General features: G+C 41.0%; 1 protein-coding gene across 3 annotated transcripts; it reads left to right on the top strand.

Moving 5' to 3' along the window:
* The first annotated feature begins 845 nt into the window (after positions 1–845).
* artnb (artemin b) lies at positions 846–22347 on the top strand. Of its 3 annotated transcripts, none has more exons than XM_088311421.1 (5): positions 846–1258; positions 2718–3029; positions 19147–19211; positions 19533–19740; positions 19920–22347. In XM_088311421.1, the coding sequence occupies exons 2-5, from the start codon at positions 2933–2935 to the stop codon at positions 20429–20431; spliced, it is 882 nt and encodes a 293-aa protein (XP_088167547.1). In that variant the 5' UTR covers positions 846–1258; positions 2718–2932; the 3' UTR covers positions 20432–22347. The 3 variants fall into 3 exon arrangements, with proteins under 3 accessions (XP_088167547.1, XP_088167548.1, XP_088167549.1); XM_088311422.1 differs by lacking the exons at positions 846–1258; positions 2718–3029 and adding exons at positions 9084–9197; positions 15399–15490; XM_088311423.1 differs by lacking the exons at positions 846–1258; positions 2718–3029 and adding an exon at positions 9173–9197.
* The last annotated feature ends 339 nt before the right edge of the window (positions 22348–22686 follow it).

The raw sequence follows: 22686 nt of genomic DNA, 5'->3' as shown, positions 1-22686 counted from the left end.
TTATTTTTTATTTATTTATTTTTTGAAACGCCATAGCTATAAATCATAATGCTTGGTAAAATCATCCGTATTGCGCAACCTTTTATGAGTCAAGTTAAAAAAAAAATAAATAAAAAAATAAATCCCTGTATCTCAAAGACCTGACATGGTTAAAAAAATGATTTTTGAAACCAGTGTCAAAAATATCTCATTAGAATTACCGAATGTCCACTGTTATGTTCCTTTTGCCATTTAGTGAAAGAGCGTTTAATTTTTATTTTGGGATGTCACAATTTGCCACAATCAGTGGTGCTTAACTGGTGGGTTGCGGCCCAAAAGTGGATCGTGTACCCGTTTTGGGTAGCTCGCTGACGGCTAGGAAAAAAAATGACATGCATTTTATGTTTTTATTTGTTTGTTTGTTTGTTTTCTCCAGAACAGTACTGAGGCGTTCCAAGTTCCCACGTAGAACATACAATATTGGGTAAGCGTCAGGAAATGTTTCTCATTTGTGCTCTATCATGAGCTACTCAGTAAACAAATTCAATGCCGCTTAGATTTTGGTAGTATGTCAAATTACGTTTAAAAATGGAACAAAGGCTAAATGAAGAGGAAATTATTCAACTAAAAACAATCTGATCAGTAGAACTTTAACATTTCGTCCACTTAATGTCCACACAGGTGAATCTGACGAACGCGGAGGATTTTTTTTTTTCGGGGGGGCGTGAACGCCCCACGCTGATCCTCAATGCCAATCACTCCCCATCCATGCCTGCCTCTCTTTCTTCTCTCTCCTCCCCCCTGAGGAACAACAAGACACACGAGCTATGCGTGCGCGAGGGGAGTGAGGGAGAAGTCACAACAGCTTGAGGAGCGACCGGCTCGCTCCATTTTCATTCTGACAGGCGGAGTGGCGCGCTCTTTATTTACGCACGGCCAACACCACCGCGGGCCATTCGAGGAACACTTCGCTTCGCTTTACTTCACAGCGTGCGCGACATTCTCACGGAGCAGCCCACACATTCAACATTGGATACTTACCTGGGAGAAGTATTTTAAACCACCCCCAAAAAGTCATCCTGGCGGTCGGATCGCTGGTGCGCAAAAGAATTACGCACGGACTTTTTATTTCACTTTTTGGATTTTTTTTTCCCCCCTCCTGTTGTCTGTCCCAGATTTGTGTTTTGAGAGCAGCCTCATAAAAGACGAAGACTGAAAAGTTTTTGCGTCTATCGTGAGACTTTCCCCGTCCACGCTGATTGGAGGCAGGACTGAACAGGTTAGTGTGAGCTGTGAAGGAGAAAAACTGGCTTCATCACATGAAACATGCTTGTTGGATGTGAGTCAGAACAGAGGCAGCACCAGAAGCAAATTGAGGACAAATATTTAGTACATGTGTGCGTGCGCGCGTGCGCGTTAGTCCTCCACGTTGTGGTTTTATTTCCGTCAACGCAAACAAACTGCAATTAAGTTGAATATAGGCTGCAAACTGTGTTGTTAAGTTTATTTTCCCCCCAATTTGGCCTCATATTCCAATTTATAGTGCAGAATTCTTGAAATAAGTGAGATGCTGTACGTTTTCTACACAGAGCTTGATTACATCACTTAAAAAAAAAAAAAAAAGATATATGAGACTAAATCAAAATATATATCAATCAAAGAGTGATTAAAGTCTCCGTGCATGTGACAAGCAATGTTGTGTAATTAATGTTCCGCTGTCTCTTTGCCGTTTCTGGTTGTAGTCTAAAAGAACGACAGAAATGCGGTAATGACCATGTCATTATTCTTAATAACAACAAAGCTAATGATCTCGCAAGACTTTTGAACTGTATAGCAAACCCCCCATTTATCACGGGCGGGATACATCCCAGACGCAAACACGTGATAGGTGAACATTTTTATGTATTTTTTTTTTACCAATTCCCATATGCTTTCAACACATTTCAAGTCATTAAATTACACTTCATTTTATCAAGACAAGCTTTTAAAAACATTCCTTCGAACCCGTTCTCATACTCTTGCTGTCAAGCAATAGATGACGTATCATATAACATCACTTTGAGGAAATGAAGACTCACACCAAAATAAGAAACCAAGTGCACTTGCTTCAAGTTGTTTATTTGTCAATCCCAGTTGAAGTTTATTGTAAACCTGACACACACAAAATTGTATAATAACAAAATTATGCTAGCTTAATGCTAACCAATAACGTGATATTATAAGCCCTCAAACAGCTGCTAGTTTAACTCACCCGGAGCTGAAATTCCTACAGACCGACAACAATACTCGCTGGCATTTATTTGATCTGTTTTGTAGGAACAACTATTAACGCCGATTAGTTGGGGACCTTCTTTGCCTCTTTTTTATGCTCTTGCTTCCTTCTTCTTTTACTTAAATTATGCTGCGGTTTTCCAATACAGCTCAGTGCTGCCTGGCATGTTGTGGCGTCACACGGTACTACACGGAAGGTGCACAACTTTAAATTCAAACTTGGCCGTGTACTATAAAAAAAGACACCACGAATTAATTGAGTAAATGTTTGTTATATGTAGCGTTCATAGGATCTTTTAAGAATTATGTGGTAGTCTTAAGTATGATTGATGGATTGTTTGGACTGCTAATCACATCAAATCATTTGTTCGGAATAATAATAACACTGAACTCCAAACAAGCGCTGATGCGGCAACACATTTGAAGTCGGCGTTTGGCTGTTTACACCTTCTGTGCTTCTTGTCCAGGGGGGCCCGAGATTGCGCAAGGCTTTGAGTGGCTGGGGGGAGGCCGAGGCAGGAGAGCGACGGCAGAAAGAGGTCCTGGGGTGGGCGGAAGAGGAAGAGGAGGAGGAGGAGGTGCCTCCAGCCGTCCCCTGCACGCAGATGGAGTCTTCACGTTTGCTCCAGAGGAGACAGTCAGCACGGAGCTCCTGCACGCTGTGACGACAAGGCGCTAAAACATGACGCGGTGCCCTGGATGGAGAAGTCCATTGATGACCCGGCGGGGGCCGCGCGCCCTTCCCGACCCGTCGCGCGCGCACCTCTGCACGTCACCCGGTAAGGCACAGCGTTGCATTTATGTCAGCATGTTGCCACGGTGATGCTATGACAGCTTTGCTGATAATCAGGAGCTGTTTTTCTCTTTTCTGGCTGCTGCTGAGAGCTGTCATTTGTCACCGTGTGTTTGCTGTGACAACACTGGCTCATGTTGGATGGCTTTTTCATACTGTGTTGCTTTCACCTGCCAGCTGGTTCGCTCGGCGCAGGGTGGGTCGATGTAACCTGGAGTCAACATTTACGGGGCTGAATTTAGGGTTTATTTGAAAGTCTGTGAAAGGCGAATCAGAGAGGGGAGGATGCTGAAAGTGTTGAGGCGGTTTAAGAGGAACGGTGGCTGTCAGGATGTCTTCCAGTGGGGCTTTCACTTATTGGCCGAAAGCCTACAAGCCGTCCAATTGGAAGCACTTCTGTTGCTGGTCTTTCAAAGGGACTGCGCTGGTTTTAGTCGGACCGATGATTCTGGGTTGCGGTACCTGAAAGAAGGTCTGCCTGAGTACAGATCTGTTGTATTTAACTTTCATGTACAATGCATTTTAAATGAAGCATTACTAAGGCACTGATTTTTACTATGTTGCTCCGTGCATAATTTTATAATGACAAACAATAATATTTAATGTATCTATTAGGGACTTGGTGTAAAAGGTCACTCTATTAGGTTATACAAATGTTTTTTTTTTCAAACCATGTAGCCACAATTAAAACGACTGTATATTTTTTAAATAATAATAATAATTGTAATAATAATAATAAGAAGAATGAATTTGGTAAAAAAAAACACACCAAAAGGCCATGAATTTTTTTATTTTAAAATAAAAAAAAAAAATAGAAAGCGCCCAAAAAATAAATGAGATCTCTTTCCTCTCCATGCTAAAATGAAAAAAAAAATAAATAAACAAAATATCTCCACATTCTCCAATTTTGTTCCCTTTCTTGCATCCTAAAAAAAAAGATGTCACTAAAATATATATTTTTTAAATCCACAATGTTGAAATGTCTAAAAAAAAATATATAACTAAATAAATAAATGGCACTTTTCACCCATACCCCCTCAAAAACTATCCTTCATGGATTTGGTCAATTATTTATCTTTTTAAAACATTGCCAAATATCGCAAAATTGTAAAAGAATGTTCCATGTGTCAATATTAAAATCTAAATAATTCAGAAGCAAAACATTTCAAACTGTTGTTTGTTTCCCCCAATGTATACATTTTATTTATTTAACTTTCTTGTGTTTTACACTAAAACGTCACCATTTTGACCCTTTATGGCCACCGTACGATACATGCTATACACACACACCCAATGAGCAGCAGACATACAACGTCCGATAGCAATGCGAGGATCAGGCGCACTTGAAGTGACTTAATCTTGATGTGTTTTGACAGAGCCGAATTCACTGAAGTGTGGCTTCATTCTCACATGAAACTGTTTTGATCGTGTCGGCTTCCTGAGCTGCTGGCTGTGAGCCCGACATGACCCTTTCTTTTTTATTTCAAACCTGGTGGGATGTGATATTTTTTTTTTTCAACCTCCCTCTCTCTCCCACACCTCCGTGTCCTTGTGTGGAATGTAGTTGTTTGTGTTTTCTGTGTCATTTGTCAGGATTTGGCCTCTTCAGAATGAAGAAAAAAGGCACCTGGCTGACTCAGTTTAGTCGATGACTGACTCAGTGACCCACTGACTCACGCTCATGTGCGTGCAATGTGTCACGTCTGAGGAACACAGATGAGGCTCAGCGTGAGGGGCGTCCACGTTTGCGTTCCACTTGATGCCCTCGTCCGCAACTCCAGCAGGCGTCCTTCTCTAAAAGGCCGCCATGTTGTGTTAAAACATGTCTCTAAACACCCCAGTCCCATTTTTATCTCAGCTAAGTCACAATAGTGATGGCAAAAAAAAAAATAATTGAAATGATTCGTCTTGGTCTGATTTTTTTTTTTTTTTTTCGCCATAACCAAAACCTGCCATTTGAGCAGGGGTGTGTAGACTTTTTATATCCAGCGCGTGTAAGGTATTTTTTTTTTCTAATGATGCATACAACATAATTTGGGTGGGTCCACATAAAAATTGTTATAAATGGCAAATTATTTCGTGGACTCCCTCGTTATTTGCATTTGATGTATGTTTGAACGTGATTGGTTAATCCTGAAAATAGGCACATCCCAGTTGGCAGAGGGTGTGTACACTTGTGCAACCACATTTCAATTGTTTATTTTTTACCTCCGCTAAGTCACATTAATGATGGAAAAAAAAATATCTTTAGATCACAAAATCAGGGGTGTGTAGACTTGATATAACGTGCACTTTTTTATGACACTACAAAATTTATTGCAATTTTTTTTTTCTTTTCCCCAAAATCAACTAAACCCCATTTTGGGACGCCAACACCTACACAAGCTGACGACTCGCTCAGACTTGTCACACTCGGCCGTCACGCTGCCATAGCTTTCACTTCCTGAGGTCAAAGGTCATGCGGGTCGCCACCCCCCCGCTGAGGGTCAGCTCCAGCCAGCCATTGCGCTTCTGGGTGATACGTCGTCTGCTTTGTTTTAACTGGCGTGAGGCTTTACGAGACGCTTGTTGCTTTTTAAGTGTTGTTTTGCTCATCGGGCCACTTGGAGATTGTCCGTTAAATCGACAACGTTATTACTAGTCGTTGAATGGAAAGCACCTCGTAAGTATTTCGGTATGTTTAAAAGAGCTCATCCCCAATGTGACGGCACACAACCGTGGCGCAGTTCATCAAGATTTTTCTAATCATGTGACAAAAAAAAAAAAAAAATGGCAGAATCACAAAGCACACTACAGCCATCCCAGCCTTCTTTTCCTTCGGCTGATTTTTCTATTCCCCACAGTGACTTAAAAAAAAAAAAAAAACTTTTTTCGAAAGCAACCTCTCAGGTTGCGTAATCAGCTCCAACTGGGGAACCTCTTGGAAACAGACTGAAAGGGAAGTCAAGATCAATTATCGGAGCACCTTATTAAATATTATTACATGCGCTTATGACCGAGTCGTGATATATTCCCGCAGACAGGTGCCTGACAGAGTCCGCTGGTGGGGGATTTTCTTCGGTACCCCCTCAATAAAAGTCCGGAATTTCCATCAGTTTTGATTTATAGCAGCAGTGCACATTTAAGCGGCAGAGATTGCCACGTCTCCTGCCAACCTTTCCTGTCAGCCAGAGACTCAAATAACTCTTTATACATTCATTTTTGCTCGACCGCTTGGCCTGGAAGCGGTTGCGGCCCACATCGAGTGAGAGGTGCAGGAAGTACTACTACTTTACGAGACTGTTGTCACAAATTGTTGTGATCATGTGACCTTTATGAACAGTCAAACTGTCTGTTTATTAAAAAAGATTTGATTTGAGAACAAGTTATGGTTGACTCATAAATCTGAGTTTTTTTTTTAAGTGATTATGAGTTGGATCAACATAGTTTAACACCAAAAGAAAGCCCGGTTATTTTGCTAACCCATTCTGTTGGGTAGCTGTGGATTTAGAGCAGGTTTGGGCTACTTATACCCGCATTTGGGTTCAATATTGGATTTGGGCTTGCTGAAGCGCTGATGCTGGTTGACATTTTTTTTCGTATTAAAGTTGAAGTAAATTTAATGTAACATTCTTTACAGAAACTTTCAAATCCCAATCAGGTGCGCATAACCCAACAATTGGCAATGGGCTCTAAAAAGTGTACAAAGTGTGCCAAAGATATGGTGTGGTGACCCCTGATAGGACAAAATTTCTTCATCTTAAAAAAATGTGGGTTTTATCAGCATTAACCCATTTCTTGGCAGCTGTAATTCATTAGTATGAATAATTTGTACCCGTTATTGGAACAAAATCGGGACCAAACGTGTTGGGTTGAATCCTCAACCCAATGTACTGGGTGAGAGAATCCCAGCATTGGTTCCGGCCATTTTGGCCCCAGTTCTTTCACGTGATTTGTGTTACTTCTTATCCAACAGTTTTAAGAGTGTTCATTCATGGTACCGGTTTTTACGGTTTTGTCACGGTCAGCAAAAACACCAAAAAATGTACCATTTTGGCGACACAAATCAAAATTCCTGAGAACACCTTTGTAACCCGAACCCCCTCCGAATTTTAATGGAGGATCTCCGATGTATAGAAAGGCAGTCAGTCCTCCAACAGTGACAAACTTCAGAACCACACTTCCCTAATAACCTTGATGAAATCAAATATACATCCATTAAAATGATGGACGGTGTTTGGGGCGATAATGAGATAGCTGCATGCTCGGGGCCCGATGTGCAGCCTTGCTCACTGCGCTGAGAGAGATTGATTACGCAACGTGGAGTGCCACGGGGCAACTTCAATCTGGAAGTGCTTAAAGTTCGGAGTGAGCCGCACTGATGACTTGGGGGCAAATTGAAGGAGGCATGATCTGACAAAAAGGAATTTCAATTTGTTCAATGGATTCCTTGGGACAAATTCTTCCTCTGTTGTCGGAGACGTTGATTTTTGTTGTTTTTTTTGTTTTTTGGTCGCGCTCGACAATCTTGACTAAGAATGTCGAGGGAAATCATTCCCCTTCTCCTGAGCTCTGATCTGGAGTTGTTTAGTTGTTGTGGCTCACTTTGACTTCTTCAAGTTCAAACAGCTTCAATCATTTCGAGCAAGGCAGCAGTTAATCCTTTCGGAACATGAAATGAACTCCTGTCTTTATCGTAAGATCTCCTTCCTTAGAACAACTTATCCTGAAAATACGAAAGAATGTTAACTAGAGTGTTTTTTTTTTGTTTTTTTAATGCATACAATAAGCTGTATTCTGGTGAAATTAGCTGGTGGCGTTCATTAATCATAGCGTCTGCGGGCCGCTTTGAACCATCAGGCCAGGTCATTAGAGCCAGCCTGTCTGGGGCGCGAGCGGGCGACGCGGAAACACTTTGGAGACTTCTGGTTCACCCAGACACAAGACACACGCATAATGATCGCAGCGTGTGTGTGTGTGTGTGGGTTTGTGTGTGTGTTACTTTGTGTTACTCAGCGTGGGCTTAATTTAGAGAAATAACAACGAGAGCACAAAAAGGTCAAACGGAAAGGGAGTTAGCTTATGTGTGTCATGACTAGATCACTTTTCACAGTGTTCATTCGAACCGCAGCGATATCGCAGATTTTAAACTCGTTAAGAGTTTTTACTTGGGCTCAACGGATGAATCAAAACGGACGATATTAGCTCTTTTAAAATCTGCGGATTTGTTTAGCTTTTATGTTTATTTCCCCCCTTTCACTCCACAGCTCGCAGTAGGATAACGGCACGGCTAATGACAACAATTGGCTTCAGGCCGTTAAAACAAAAGGCGTTAGCACAACATCATTAGCGCATTACTGTCCTGCCCGCCTGCATCTTCATGTCGCGGAGTTGCGGAGTCGTGTGTGTTGTCCGACACCGCTTGCAGCCACCAGTTTCACCGTGAGAGTGAGTAGGCGTCGATTTCAGATAAAGAACTCATCGAGCTCCCTGTCTTGCATCGCATCGCAGAGCGTCATGAGCTTTTAGTCGGGGCAGCTTCTGGCTCCACAGGTGCATCTGCTCACTTCCACAGGTCATCATTTTCACATAAATCCGCCACGGAGAGGTTAATCCTTTTGATATGTTGAGGTGGTCATAGGTAGGAATTTTGGTGCCAATCGATCACCGTTTTTGGACGTTATAAGCGTTGAAAGTACAATGATTTTCAATAGTGAGTTTGTAATGGGTCCCTTTTGTGACTCTCACAGTAACATGGGGAGGATCGGACAGGAGCCATAGTCCTCATTAAAAGTAGGCCTTCTTCAAGTTGGCACTTATTTTCAGTTTTTTTCGTAAATGAATGGGTTGAAAAAATTATTACTAATTTCAGTTTCCTGATTAAGAAAAAAAAATATAAACTTAGCTTGTTAGTGAAAAATGGGCCAGCTTGGCTTGTCAGATACTTTAAATTTGACTTTTAAAATGGTGCAAGAACCCTGTAAATGACGGTTTTCAAATCTGTTGAGAAATTTTCGGAGGCGACGACTATTGCGGTCGAGTGAGAGGGAGGAGAGAGAGTGACTTACGTGACTAGCAGGTTGTTGAGCAATTAAAGAGTGGGGCGCTGTTAAGAGATTTACGAGCCGTCGAAGGAGGTTTTTTGTGTGCCTTTACCAGTGTGTTTCCATTCGAGGTGAGTGACATTACCATTTAATTTGGAGTGTTCATTTATTGGTTAAGTATGATTCCTGTTGCCACCACGGATAGACGTGCGCTAACGTTAGCGTTAGCATTAATTTCGCCTAGCTTACATTGTCATTCGTGCGCGTTTACCTTAGTTAATGTGCCTTATTTCTCTTTGATGTATTAGACAAGCACATTAACATCCAAGTTGCCATTACTTGCGTGAGTGGTCATTTTACAGTATAAATCAACTTGTCAGTACTTCAAAGATATACACAGAAGTGGGCATCGTCAGTCCGTCACTAAATTCCCATCAGTATTCGAGGCAGACCCAAGTGGGTACATTCCGTCCCTCGTCTGCGACATAATTTTCTCATGACATGCAGGCGCCGCACTTGCGGACACAGCCAGATGAAGAAAAAGGTCTGAAATGCAAACCCATCAATTACCGGGGGTTCACTGTTAGACTGTTTTTTGTTGTTGTTTTTTTAAAGCGTAAGGTGTAAAGATGTAAACTAAAAAGACAAAGTGATGCAGACTTGCACTGCGAGTGTTTTCCGTCTCATTTCGCTCCCTCTTGGCCTCTCTTTCTTGAGGCCTTTAACGCGGCACCCCCCACCTCCTTCACACGTACCGGAAAGAGGAAATCTTTCCCTCTGATCATCTCTCCCACACGTCCCAAATGTGTTCCCATTTAAGGTGAGGATCAGCCGAGCGCTCTCTGTGTGGCTTCCTTTTAAAAGCAAGTCAATCAGGCAGGAATTCAGGTTATTGGGGTCAGGGACGCGGTGAATTTGCCTCCGTCAGACAAGGAGAAGAGAACACCGAGGAGACACGTTTGTCATGTCGGGAGGACGTTTTCACCTTGGCGCTCACGGGGAAACACATCCCGTCTCCTTTTATCTGATCCGACATGCAAATGCCCAATTTTCTGCTTCTCTTCAACAAATTGGTCGCTACTTGCGTGTTGTAACCCCCCTTTTTTTTTTTTTTTTTTTACATCCAGTTGTCATCCGCAGAGGTTAAAAAAAGAAACAAGCCTGTTTTGACAAAGTAAGAAGTACAAACTGTTTTCAAGCGTGAAAGTAAAAAAAAGTCAGAAGAAAGATGAATAGTCATGTACCTGTCAAATCTTCTTAACTACTGTAACAAACTATTTGTATCCAATTACTCCCCCCCCCCCCCCGACTGGTAATTAGCGCTAACTGCATACTAGCATAACTTTCCAGTGACCCTGCAAGCTTGATCTTGTAGAAACGGTTGCCGTGTAGGAAGTCACAGCTGATGTGGAAAATCCTACAGCAGGGTCATTAGAATTCCTCAGCTTGCGAGGAACCCTTTTCTTTCCTCACTTGCCACTTTTTTTTCTACAGCTTTAACCTTCATCCCTTTCAACTAAAAATTACATTGTGCTCACTTGTTGCCAATCAGAAGCGTGATAAGCAGCTTTTATCAATGTCTCATGTTCCTTTAGCACAAACGCAGAGTTGTCTGCACTTTCATGCATCGAGCAACCCAAACCGCTGCGGGTTTATAATGATTTGATGTAATTTGGATTTTTCATTGTTTTTTTCCTTTTTTCTTTTTTTTTTTACTTCAGGGAGTTGTAATTAGTTTTAGTTTTCATTTATCAAAAAAAAAAACTGATGAAGTTGGATCAGACAGTGTTTATTGGTTATTCTCATTATTGAGTCAACAGCAACATTCTCACATTTTAATCATAAATGAAATTATATTTAGATAAGGAGTGTTTAAATATTACAGACACTGAGTGGGTTAATGCTCCAATGTTTGGATCAAATTGAAAATCCAGTCCCCTGCAATAAACGACGATAACTGCAATAAATGTCCAAGTTTTGAGAACTGCCTGGCAACAGTGGATACCGGTGCAGCATGGAATGTATGGTTTATAAAAAAAAAAAAAAAAAAGAGTGAAGTGTATCCATGAATTGGCGCTCAAAGCGTAGCGAGATTACTGGATACAATATATTTGCAAAACTCTTTTTCTTTTTCACGTCATTAACTTCTATACACAATGCTTGAAAACGGTGAGGCGACTGTCCAAGTGGCTACTCAAGAAGATCCAGACCACGCCGGGCGATTTGACAACAACCGCTGAGACGAGTGGATGAAATTCTCCGTTTTATGGACTGTTGAGACAAAGATTAACCTTTACCAAAGTGATGAAAATCTTTGCGACAGAAAGGACGTGCACATGATCTCGACATACAAGCTCATCCGTGATACTCAGCGGAGGTGATCGCTTCTTTCGGGACGGGCTCATTAATCTTCATTGATGAGACACGCGATGGCAGCAGCAGCAAAGTCAACTCGAGGCTCTGCAGAAACATTTTGTCTTTTCATCTAAAGAACGATACGACCAAAGTGATTTGGAAATCTTTCATCACGCGTCAAGATAATGAAGCAAAGTGCCAAAACAACCGCGCAGTTCAAGAGGAGGGGGCAAGATGTTGGATGGTTTTTCGCCAAACTCCAAACTTAAACCCTATAGAGTATGCAAACTAGCATTCACAGTCGTAAGCACACCTATGGACAATTTAAATTCACCAAAAATGCATTTTTTTTTTAAAATCTAAAATATTGTAAATTAAAAAACAATTAAATGGAAGATAAAAAATTAAAACAGTTTTGCTTTATTATTTGCGTTAATTCAACAAGCATTCTTGTTTGTGATTTGACCACCTGGGGGCAGTATAATTCAGACATACTGTACGGAATGTATCCACCCCCCCCCGTATCCTCCAGTAATATTTTTTTATTCTTTGTAGCGTATAAAAAAAAAGATATGCCTATGAATTAAATTCCATTGGTGGCTCCATGTGTTCAAATATTGATTAAAGTGTCTTAACACCAGATGGGTGTTATTTATGCGTGTGTTTAAAACCCCTCTAACAAAACCCCCAGTCCAAAAATTCTGTCCGAGCACCTTTTTGGCAAAATGCATCTCCACGTGTGAACGCTGCATTTTGCTCTCTGGAGCTCTTTTGTTGGGGAGGGAAGGCAGCAGGAAACCACTAATCACTTACTCGGGTTCCTCATCAGGCACCCAATATGTTTTCCCTAATTGGAACTTCTAATTAAGTCCAGGTTGTATTGTCTGACTTGAGGCCAAGCTTCAAATGTGTTCTGGTCCTCCTAAATCTGCTACTATTTAACTACAAGTATTCACAAGCCAGTAATCACGTAGATAATCACCACAGTGTGACATAAAATGCATCTTAAAACGCTCTAATAAATATTTTGAGGACTCCACAGAGAAATATGAGTCCTTCCTCAGCTCTGCGGAGTGTTTACCACTCTTAATGTTTTGGTTTTACGGCATGCAATTTCAGGCCGCCGTTTTGAAAATGGGCTGTGTTCGCAAGCGCCACTAAGTGAGCCAGATGTTTTCCCAGAGACGAAAAAGCGAATTAAAATAAGGAGGGTTAAGTCCAGCAGGTGGTCAGAAACAAGTCGAAATAAATCCCTGGAAGCTTGAATGAGCGGCTGACGTTAGCCATGTCACCGAGCTGCTCCCAAGCACGGCGATAAATCTTTTCGTGGTGCTTTCAATGCAACGGGGTAGAGCGCAGACCTCCACCGCGGCCGAAAAACAATACAGGCGACTCGGAGGTCAAACGCAATCCGCTGCGGGATGCCGGTCCTGGATTCTTACGATGACGAATGACAAAGACGAAATGCCGAGTTTCATGACCATTTTTTTTGTGTGTGTATTTTACATGAGAAAAATCTCACGGACACCACCCAAAAAAAAAAAAAAATTAATCACAAAACCTTTCACTCAAGTTACCTAATTTGTTTACCGTCAAGCTAATCATAAAACAAAATGTATTAGTTGTTTTGTTTTTTTTAAACTGCTCACCAACCGTCTAAAGAAAGGCCATGCTAGCTTAATGCTAACAAATTAGCATACATTATAACAGTAAGCAGCCATATTATATATCTTTGGTATTGATTTACGCAAGTGCAGTTGTCCATTATGGGAATTACCAAATACGTCCGAACGACTTTATTAAAACGATCAAACGACTTTATCGGAATCGTCAAAATGACTCAATATATTCGGACTTAATACACGACTTGATCAACGACGTTCAAACCAATTTTCATATTGTGCAGAGTGGGTTTCTTATGTGGTCTGTTTTTTTACTAATTTTGCTAATTCCATCATGATATCTGTCAAGAGACCATCATAGGTGGATATAACGGAGAGAATTTTCAAAATAAAATATTTTTTACCCTCAATAATAAGTAAACCAGAAGTACTGCATTTTTTTTTTTTTTTGGTCCTCCCATCTGTGCGGCTCGATCCAAACTGGCCCACGGTCCAGTGCTTGAGGACCACTTTTCTAAAGTACATTCCCACTGCCTGTACAAGCGTTTAATTTGCCTGATGTAATAATTGATGACCCGACTATTGCGCGATTGCAAATTTCTCAGCATTTGCAAAGCCAATCGACACAAACGACGTCGAATCCACTTTGGAGCCACTTGCAGCCTCCCCGGCTTGTGACACATTATTCCTCACATCTCAGCACACTTTCCCTCCACATATGTTGCCCTTTCCCCACCCAACTCGACCCCCCAGCCTTTACCTTCTCCCAAAGAATGAGATGTTGTTAGGGGCTTAATAAAACCTCCAGGTGGGAGACGTGGGGAGTGGGACCGGGGGGGGGGGGGGGGGTCACACACAAAGATACCCTCCACTCCTCGCCATCCTCCTCCAGGCTCGCTGGTGTCCGCACCTCTGATTACGGCGAGACCCCCCCGCCCCGGTGTGTGAGAGAAATTGGCAGAGACACAATATGTGTGCGTGTGTGGCGAGTGCACATGTGTGTTTTTTGAGTGGGGTGCACATGTCCATCTGCATGGGAGCCGCTATCTGTTTCTCATTTTGGCACAGCCCTCTGCGGTTTTCAAGCAGTGACAGAACTCCGAGTGGAAAGTGGCACTAACGAGCAATTACATCCCGCCTGCCCGCTCGGGATTATGGGATTACAGTCTGACTGGCCTTCAGTCTGCACTCGCAATTTGACATTCCCGTTGCTACCCGGATTTAACTTTATCTCTCCTCTCATTCAGAACTTCAATTAGCTTTTTTCACTCCTGCTTCCCCCGGACAATAACCTATTCTCTCGTTTTAATTCTCCTTATCATACGATTACCTCCAACGCAATTATTATCTTTTTTTTTTTCTCCTTTCATAGTGGTGAACTTTGGGTAGACGAAGAATGAATTTAATATGGAATGTACAGGACTGCCGAGTAATGACCTTTTTTTATTTATTTATTTATTTTTTTCATAGGTACGTCAAGCAAGATTATGCAAAATAACACCCGTATAAGTAGTTTGCTGACCTGGGGGAAAACAACTATTCTCTAATTTTAAGTCTTATCATATGATTACCCTTACACAATTCCCGTATAGTGTTATCATTTTTTTCCTGCAGTGAGTAAAACTGAACTTTGTGTAGACTGAAAATGAATTGAATATGAAATGTGCAGAACTTTAATTTAAGGGTATTCACAGCCAAATCGGTTAAACGCCGTCACAATTATAAAAAATTTGTGTATATGCCTCCCAGTTTTTGACGACGTGGGTTGACTAGTTGCTTGCTAGAGAATTTATTTTCCCCAAAGACCCTTTTATAATCATAAGGCCATTTAACATAACTAACATAGGAATTGCCCGGTTGCCCATTTTTAAGTAAAATATCATAATTTTACAATAACAAATCCATATTCTTGCGAGAATAAACTCATAATTTTCCTTCGTAATTTTGTCACAAATTCAACTTTTAATGAAGTAAGAGAGTTGCATTTTAATTGATGAATTTCATAAATACAACTTTATTCCCATATTATGCCTTTATTACACCTTTATTAATTAAAAATGTAGAACTGTATTTTTGAAAATAGGACATTATTTCTGTCATAATTTGTCTTATATGTAGGGAGATATATATATATATATATAATTATTATTATTTTTTTTTTAATCAATAAGACACTCAAGTTTTTCAACCACCGGTTTAATCAACGAATAATTCATAAATATTGAAATAAATAAGGCCAAATTGGGTGCACTTATGATCGTATCTAAATTAAATAAAACAAAAAAAAAACACACAATGCATCCATTCTTCAGTGTGCCAAGCTTTTGAGCATACACTTACATTGTGCATTTTTAGGGACCCCCCCGCCACGGATCGTTGGGTGTCTGGTAGTGATCAGGCAGCTCTCCCGGTGTTCTGCCTCTCCCACATCTCTTCTTACACTGCAGGTGTGTTTTATTGAGCCAGCAGTGATTTACTGTACTGCTGCAATCAGGCACCACGTTAGTGACAGGTTAACCCTGGAGGTCATTTTGCGAACGGGAACGTGCACGCGCAACGCTGCACACAGCGTTATTTTGTCCCTAATAAAGGGTCATTATGAGAGAAGGTTGGTGAAACAAGAGAGATGCTGGTGTTGCTTTTTTTTTTTTTTTTTTTTTTAAACAAGGTGAGAGGTTTATAGAGTGTCGGCAAGCGGCCAGCTCCAAGCCTGTAACAGTATATAGTAGGCACCCACATTCTTAATCGCAAACACATTTAGTTGACCTCTCATTCATTGCAAATCCAGCTGGTCGAAATTGCGTTAATGATTATGACAACCAAATGATTTAGGAGACACATTTTAATCTTCTTGACTTGTTGATCATCAATTTTTTGCGACGGTGCACGCAAATGGAACTGGAAAGGCTTTCATCGTATACAATGAAATTCTTCAGCCGATCTACATGATGCGTCAGCAAAAGCAAAAACAGGGTGGTCACCAATTGTTAAAAGATCAAATTTCATTTGTGTAATTGACTAAAATTGTTGTGGCTATGTTTTGATTTCCATATTTCTGTTTGTCCAGTGATTTCCAAGCACTGTGTGGCACAGGTTTTATGTCATTACCAAGGTTATCGTTAATGAAAACAAACAAGAAAAAGTTTAACTAAAGTGGAAATCATTAAAATAAAATTGAAAAAATGAGATTTTATTTATTAAAATAATTGCATACATGAGATTTCCCTTTAATTTGAAATGTATTTATTTCAGTAATGCTACACAGCAGTAGGGAAGAAGGAAGGAAAAAGTGCCACTTGGGAATTGTAATTTTATTTAATTTATTACACAAAAAAATAGCAACTTTTTAAAAATATTTGTATGATTTTTTTTTTTTTTTTTTTTTAGTTTAAAAAAATCTAAAACTAATACTAAAACTAATTAAAAAATCTAAGGGAAGCATTTTTCTAAAAAAAAAAAAAAAAAACTATTAAAAGTAACCCACTTTTTTTTTAAGTTAAGAACAATTAAAAGATAACTCTAATGAAAAATCCCCAACTATTTTAATCCTGGTCATGACAGATATGTGATAAAATTCTACGACTTAACATCCAGTGCTTTGTTGCAGTTGAAGTATAGATAAGTTGAGTATTATGTTTAAGTTGTGTGCAGAAAAGTCCTGCAATCATGAAATCAAAGAAAACTGCTAGGAAGGCATCGTCGTCGTACTAACGCACTGAAATGTAGTGATGAAAGAGCGGATGCTCGTCCACAAACCTTAAGCTGGATATCAAGGATATTGAATAAACGCTCTAACGGCTTTCCATCCTCTTTCCTCACCCCCCTCAACGCATCCCTGAAAAGGGCTGCAGGCGTGGGGCTGTAAACAGCTCCAGAGTGCCAAGGTGAAATGAACCAGCAGACGGGCCCCCGTAGACTCGCGGCACACTCATCTAAAAGAGGCTAAGCACTCCCAGCTGCGGCATTAGCAACTCGGAATGGCTCTCGACCCGCGAATGAAGGCCTGCACGCTACTGACCTTCTCAGAACCATCGCGCCGCACTCTGATGTCAGCTTTTTAACCCAATGTTCGGGCCCAATTTGCTCAGATAATTGATGGGTGGATGTTCTCCTTTTACCTTGGCTCTTTTTTAAAGTCTCAGCAAATTTTTAAATCAAGAATCCAAGCCACTTTTGTGTGTCTTTATTTGACAGCGGGGATGTTGTTCATAGGGGAGTTTAAAAAGAGTCCTGAGAACTGTCTGTGTGACCGCCACATTTGCAGAAACGTACACCTGTTGGTCTTTAAAGGGTCATGGGGGAGGGGGGGACTCTTGAAAGACTAAAAGTGTCCAAGTCATCCATATGTTTATTTTTTATAGGGCAGTGACGATGGTGTCCACGGGGGAATTTGAAACTGTCCCAAGAACTGGTTTTATTGCCACCTTATTTGCACAGGTTCCCCACAAAAACATGCACCTGTTGCGCTTTGAAGTGGCGCGGGGGAGTCTTGAAACAGTGAAAGCGCGCATGAACTGAACGAACATAGAGGTCAAACCTGCAGAATAAAGTTCCTGCAATTTAGAAATGTAAAAATAAGCAAATAATCTTTTTATTGGACTAAGAGATATAATGGGGGTCATAAACTTATGAAGCTGAGCTGACGTTTGACCGTGGCTGAGATTATGGAAGACAGACTCTTGAGAGTAGTTGTTTTTTTTCTCCGAAACAAGTGCAAAAATATACTTGAACTCATTGATTAAAAGTGAGACATGAAACGGAACAGGTTATTCTAACAAATTGGCAATGAAGACTTTTTTTTTTTTTAAATCAATGAACATGTCACTTATTTTATTGATGAATGAATGAATCAGATTTAAAAAAACAAAACAAAAACGACTTTATTCAAGAACACTCACTCATTCGTGTTGATGACATCATGAACGTAACACGAACAACGGGAACACATTTTTTTTTTTGTCGCATTAAGTCTGCCAGCTGTTTTTAACAAATTTTTGGGTGCGTTTTGAGCTACATGGAACAAATAATAAAAAATAAATATTAAATGTGTAAATGGGTATATATAATACTAAGATGGAAACGTTAGATGCCTTCAGAGGTTTAAAAAAAAAAAAAATCTTAAAAATGACAACAGTATGCCGACGGTTACAAGGTTAAGAGAAAAGCCAGCTCGGATCCTCTTAAATCCAACTATGCGAGATTTCTATTCTCGGATATTGATTGTACTGACCTATTGGGAGCTGCACGCACCTCTCACCACCGTCTCCATTGGGACTATACAAACACATTGCCGTGAGTACAATATAAAAATCTGTTTTTGAAAAAAAAAAAAAAATGCAATTTTGAAATAGCATGCCTAATTGAATTTTAATCAGCACAACTCAACAGATTATTATTAAATTTTTCCCAAATTGTTCCCAATGTTATTCTATTTCACGTCCTGTTTCAAGCTCCGTACGATTGCACTGTAAAGAGTTGTGAATGAGTCGTCGACCTCTGACCTTGACCCTAACACCAATAGTGTCACGTACAAGACAGATGAGCGAGCTGGACCTTTCCTGACATTTTGAGGGCGGGAGGCAACAAAGGAACTTGATGACCTCATGTTACGGGACGGGCGGCGGGCTCGATCCTCCGCGCTGCACGTACTATATATAAACATCTGCATCCGTGACACCTCTTATCACCTGTCCTGCATGTCTGAGGCGCTTTTTTTTTTTTTTTTGGCTGAGACCTCCATGAAGCGATTTCGGCTCGGGAATAACTCACGAAGAATGCTTTTGACGAGTATATCGCAGATGTTGCCTTTTGTTTGCATGGTTGTTTGAAGCGACAAGCCAACACTGGCTGGAAGCAAACAGTGGTCCTTTAAGGAGTAACAAAGGCGGTGTCCTCGGGCAGGCCTCATTTATTTGATACGTCTCCTTTTTCAGGGCGTTTTTTTATTTCTTTATTTTTTTGTATCTGAAGCATTGTAAAATCATCATATTTCCCGCATGTTGTGCTTTTAGTTTATGTTACCATTTTCAAAGGTGGAGGAAAGTTGACAAAGTGAAGCCTTGTTCTCACATTCCTCCCTCCCGCTTTTGATTATTGCATCCAGGTGGGACTCGATGGAGGAATCGGAAGAAGGAGAGACCAGAAACGACCTCTGTGATGTTGGCTGAGGTGAGTCGGCTTGAGACGTCATTGCTTAAGTCGCTCTTTCGCAAGCTTTATTAAGCTGGGCCATTATGGGGGAAGGGAGCGGGGGAGATGGGTCAAAATATTATATATATTTTTAATTATTATTATTTTATTTATTTATGTTTTTATGTTCATTGATTTAATACCAAAATTCATTGACAGAACAACCAGAAAATTAATTAGTAGCCAAAAAAGGGATAAAATATTCAAATAAAATGTTCAAATAATAGTAATAATTAATTGTATACAATTATGAATAACATCAGGGGTGACTTCCTCTCATGAGTTTTCTGTCTCCTCTAGGTGCTGCTGTGGTTGCTTCTGTTTCTGTTACCTCTGGTCGACAGCGCTCACGTTCAAGCCGACGCCGGTGCGGTTGGTGCGGGCGTGGACTCGGATCACATGGCGGGTCTGCTTGGAGGCCAGGAGGAGCGACAACTTCCTGTCCTATCAGAAGCGATGGAGGAGGAGGCGCAAGAAGACGATAACTACCCTTGGCATCATCTGTATGGTAAGAAAAAAAATTGAAAAACCCAACAGCTAAGTTAACTTAACGAGCTGCTCACTTTTTGCCACTGTGTTGTTAATGTTAACTAGCGACGATGGATAAATATTGACTTTAATTCCGTTATTTATTTTTAAACACAATTGCATCGCTAATTCAAACTGTCTATATTTGTCTTTTTTTAGAACCTTCTATTGTCGACGAAGCAGACGACCATCCGAGCGCTCGTTGGGCGGGCCGCACGGCACGTTCCTCGGACCCCTCCGAATCTCAACCCAAAGGCTCGCCGAAGAAAAAGAAGAAGAGGAAGAAGAAAGAAAAGGACGACGCCAGGGACACAGGAAAGGGAGACGCAAAAGGCCGAGGTAAAAACAAGCAACCCAAGCAGAGCAGCAGGGACTGCCGCGTGGAGAAGCGTGAAATGAAAGTCCGCGATCTGGGACTTGGCTTTGACTCGGACGAGATCGTCCTCTTCAAGTTTTGCGTGGGCACTTGCCAGTCTTCCAGGACTAACTACGACCTGGCGTTGAAAGCCCTGCTGCAGAACGGCTCGCTCCCGCGACGCACCGCCCGCAAGGTCAGCAACCACCCATGTTGCCGACCCGAGCGCTACGAGCCCGTGTCCTTCATGGACGCTCAGACCACGTGGAGGACCATCCAGTCCTTATCTGCCGCCAGCTGCGTCTGTATGGGCTGAAGGAATTCGGTCCTCTCCACTGATTGGACGTATGGGAGGAGTTTCAAAAAACGCACCAAAGACCGATGAAGCGGGAAGTAACGGAGGCACTTCCTGATTGTCGTGAAGGACGAGGTCTGGGTGCAGAGCCAAAGAGGAGGCTTTGGAAAGCTGCTTGAGCATTTATTCAATGTTCTTGATAACCAGGTGAAGATCCGTGTACTAGTACACTCTCTGTCCACACTGGCATGACAAATCAGTAGAATGAGTAGGATTTGGTTCCAAAAAGGAAAAGTACTAGTGAGGCAAAAATGTGCACTTGTGGACATCTCCAAGCTACAAGTACAGATAAATCCGTAATATCCAGCAACTCGCGTGGCGTGACGAGAGAGCACTAGTATCACGACTATACTCAAGAGTCGTAACGTTTTCTCGTCCAAGTGGCATTTTTGGCCGACTAGCATGAGCATGCAATTATTCGTTAACACTAGACTATTGTGCCGAATTTATAACACTACTAGCCCCAAGTAGTGGACATGTGTCACACACTAGTAGCCTCCTCGACTCATCTAGTAGATCCGAAGTAGTCTTGCCTCACTGGTAACATGCCAAAGTTCTCTTAGTCGTGTGGAGAAATGTCATACAGTAGAGAAAAAAAAATACTCATCAGATAAAGTCAGTCTACTAGTCCACCCTCATTTACTAGTGAAGACAAAGAGCACATGAACCTTACGCTAGATATCACGGAAATGGCCTCTATCTTAATGTCTATGTGCTACTTTGCTTTTTGGTAGGACAACTTTGGTATACCGGTCAGACAACTACTTGTTACTCATGAGGCAAAACTACACACTCGTTGACAACTATGTGCTACTAGTGATGTGATAAAATGTACAAGTTAACTCATTCACTGCCATTGACGTGCATAGAAGTCAAAACGTACATTCATTTTACTAATACTTCAATAAGTGGTACTAGACAGGTGCAGCTGTCAGCTTGTGCACATTTTTTTCTCACTAGTTGTCCTAATATTTTAAAGTCATCCTACTAGTGTCCAGAAATGTCATATAGCAGTGGAAATGCATAACTAGTATGGCAGTCGTTGAAGTGAACTCAACATTATTAGGCAACCTACTTCGGTAACTCTTAAGTTGGGGTAAGTTTGACTAATGTGAAAATTGGCCTTTCCAAAGAGTGCACTAGTAACCTACATGGATCTTCACCTTGAAATCAAGCAAATGCTCAAACTGCTTTCCACACAAGGCCATGACGGAGCCACAGTACGGATTCCTTGTTACGAGCACAACACTTTCCCTCTTTCCACGTATGTTGCAGACTCACAGGATGGACCATGTGAACGTGACCGCTTTGATTTTGAACATGCGTGACTTACCCAAAGTCTGAGACTCAAGCGACAGCACGAGCAGCGAGCCAGCGAGCGTTTATCTTGGTAAACAAGCAAACAGACGACGGTAAAATGTTCCATATTTGCTACTCGCAGAGATGTCGGCTCTTCCCAGAAGTTCAATCACAAGTAAATGGGTTCAATGTTCAAGTGAGCTCAGCCAAATGGATGCCATGCATCTTCACGTATTACTGTATAAAAGTAAAATATATTTATTTCTGATAAATTATTTATTTATTATAGCTTCGTATGAGAGCTGTTTTATTCCACTCTGTATCGTAGATGTATATCTATTTATTGCCAAAAGTCCGATTTCATATTATTTCTGCTCTCCCCATTCACAATGTACATACTCCATAAAGGTGCTGAATCTCTTTTCAGAGTAGTCCAACGCCTCGATTAAAAAAAAAAAATGGAGGTTGCAAGGGCTTACTTCTGGATTTGTTTTTTTTTTTGTGAAATTCAACACCTTGATAAAAACTTCACCACAAACCGACGTCCAGTGGAATAACATTGTGTGCATATTAAATATCCTTGCTTAAAAAGTACCTCACACACTTGAGCCTGATGATTGATTGATTAAATAGAACACTGAGTCACCGACTTTAACATCGACAAAGGAATTATGACTTCACATGTACACTTAAGTAAGTCATGATCATCATCTGGAATAGACTTTTGCTCACACGCAATCCTAATGAGGACAAACATCACGGAAAATGGATTGAAATGGATTGATGGATAGGACAAACTGGAATTCAACCCAAATCACTGAAGAGCACTTGTTTAAACTTTAGAGACTTCACTTTATTAGAATTCAAAGGAGGAGTGATAGTACTGTAGCGTACTATATGGCACTTTGCATCCGTTT

The sequence above is a fragment of the Idiotropiscis lumnitzeri genome, chromosome 12 (assembly GCF_059441095.1).
Source record: "Idiotropiscis lumnitzeri isolate Australia: NSW breed Sydney's pygmy pipehorse chromosome 12, RoL_Ilum_1.0, whole genome shotgun sequence".
Lineage (NCBI taxonomy): Eukaryota > Metazoa > Chordata > Actinopteri > Syngnathiformes > Syngnathidae > Idiotropiscis > Idiotropiscis lumnitzeri.
Note: the sequence above shows the minus strand (reverse complement) of the source record. Positions and strands in the feature narration are given on the sequence as shown.

Excerpts from the sequence above, each read along its gene's own strand:
- artnb (XM_088311421.1), top strand. The coding sequence starts at position 2,933 with ATGACGCGGTGCCCTGGATGGAGAAGTCCATTGATGACCCGGCGGGGG. Across the intron at positions 3,030-19,146 it reads GCACCTCTGCACGTCACCCG|GTGGGACTCGATGGAGGAAT; the intron begins GTAAGGCACAGC and ends TATTGCATCCAG. Across the intron at positions 19,741-19,919 it reads CCCTTGGCATCATCTGTATG|AACCTTCTATTGTCGACGAA; the intron begins GTAAGAAAAAAA and ends GTCTTTTTTTAG.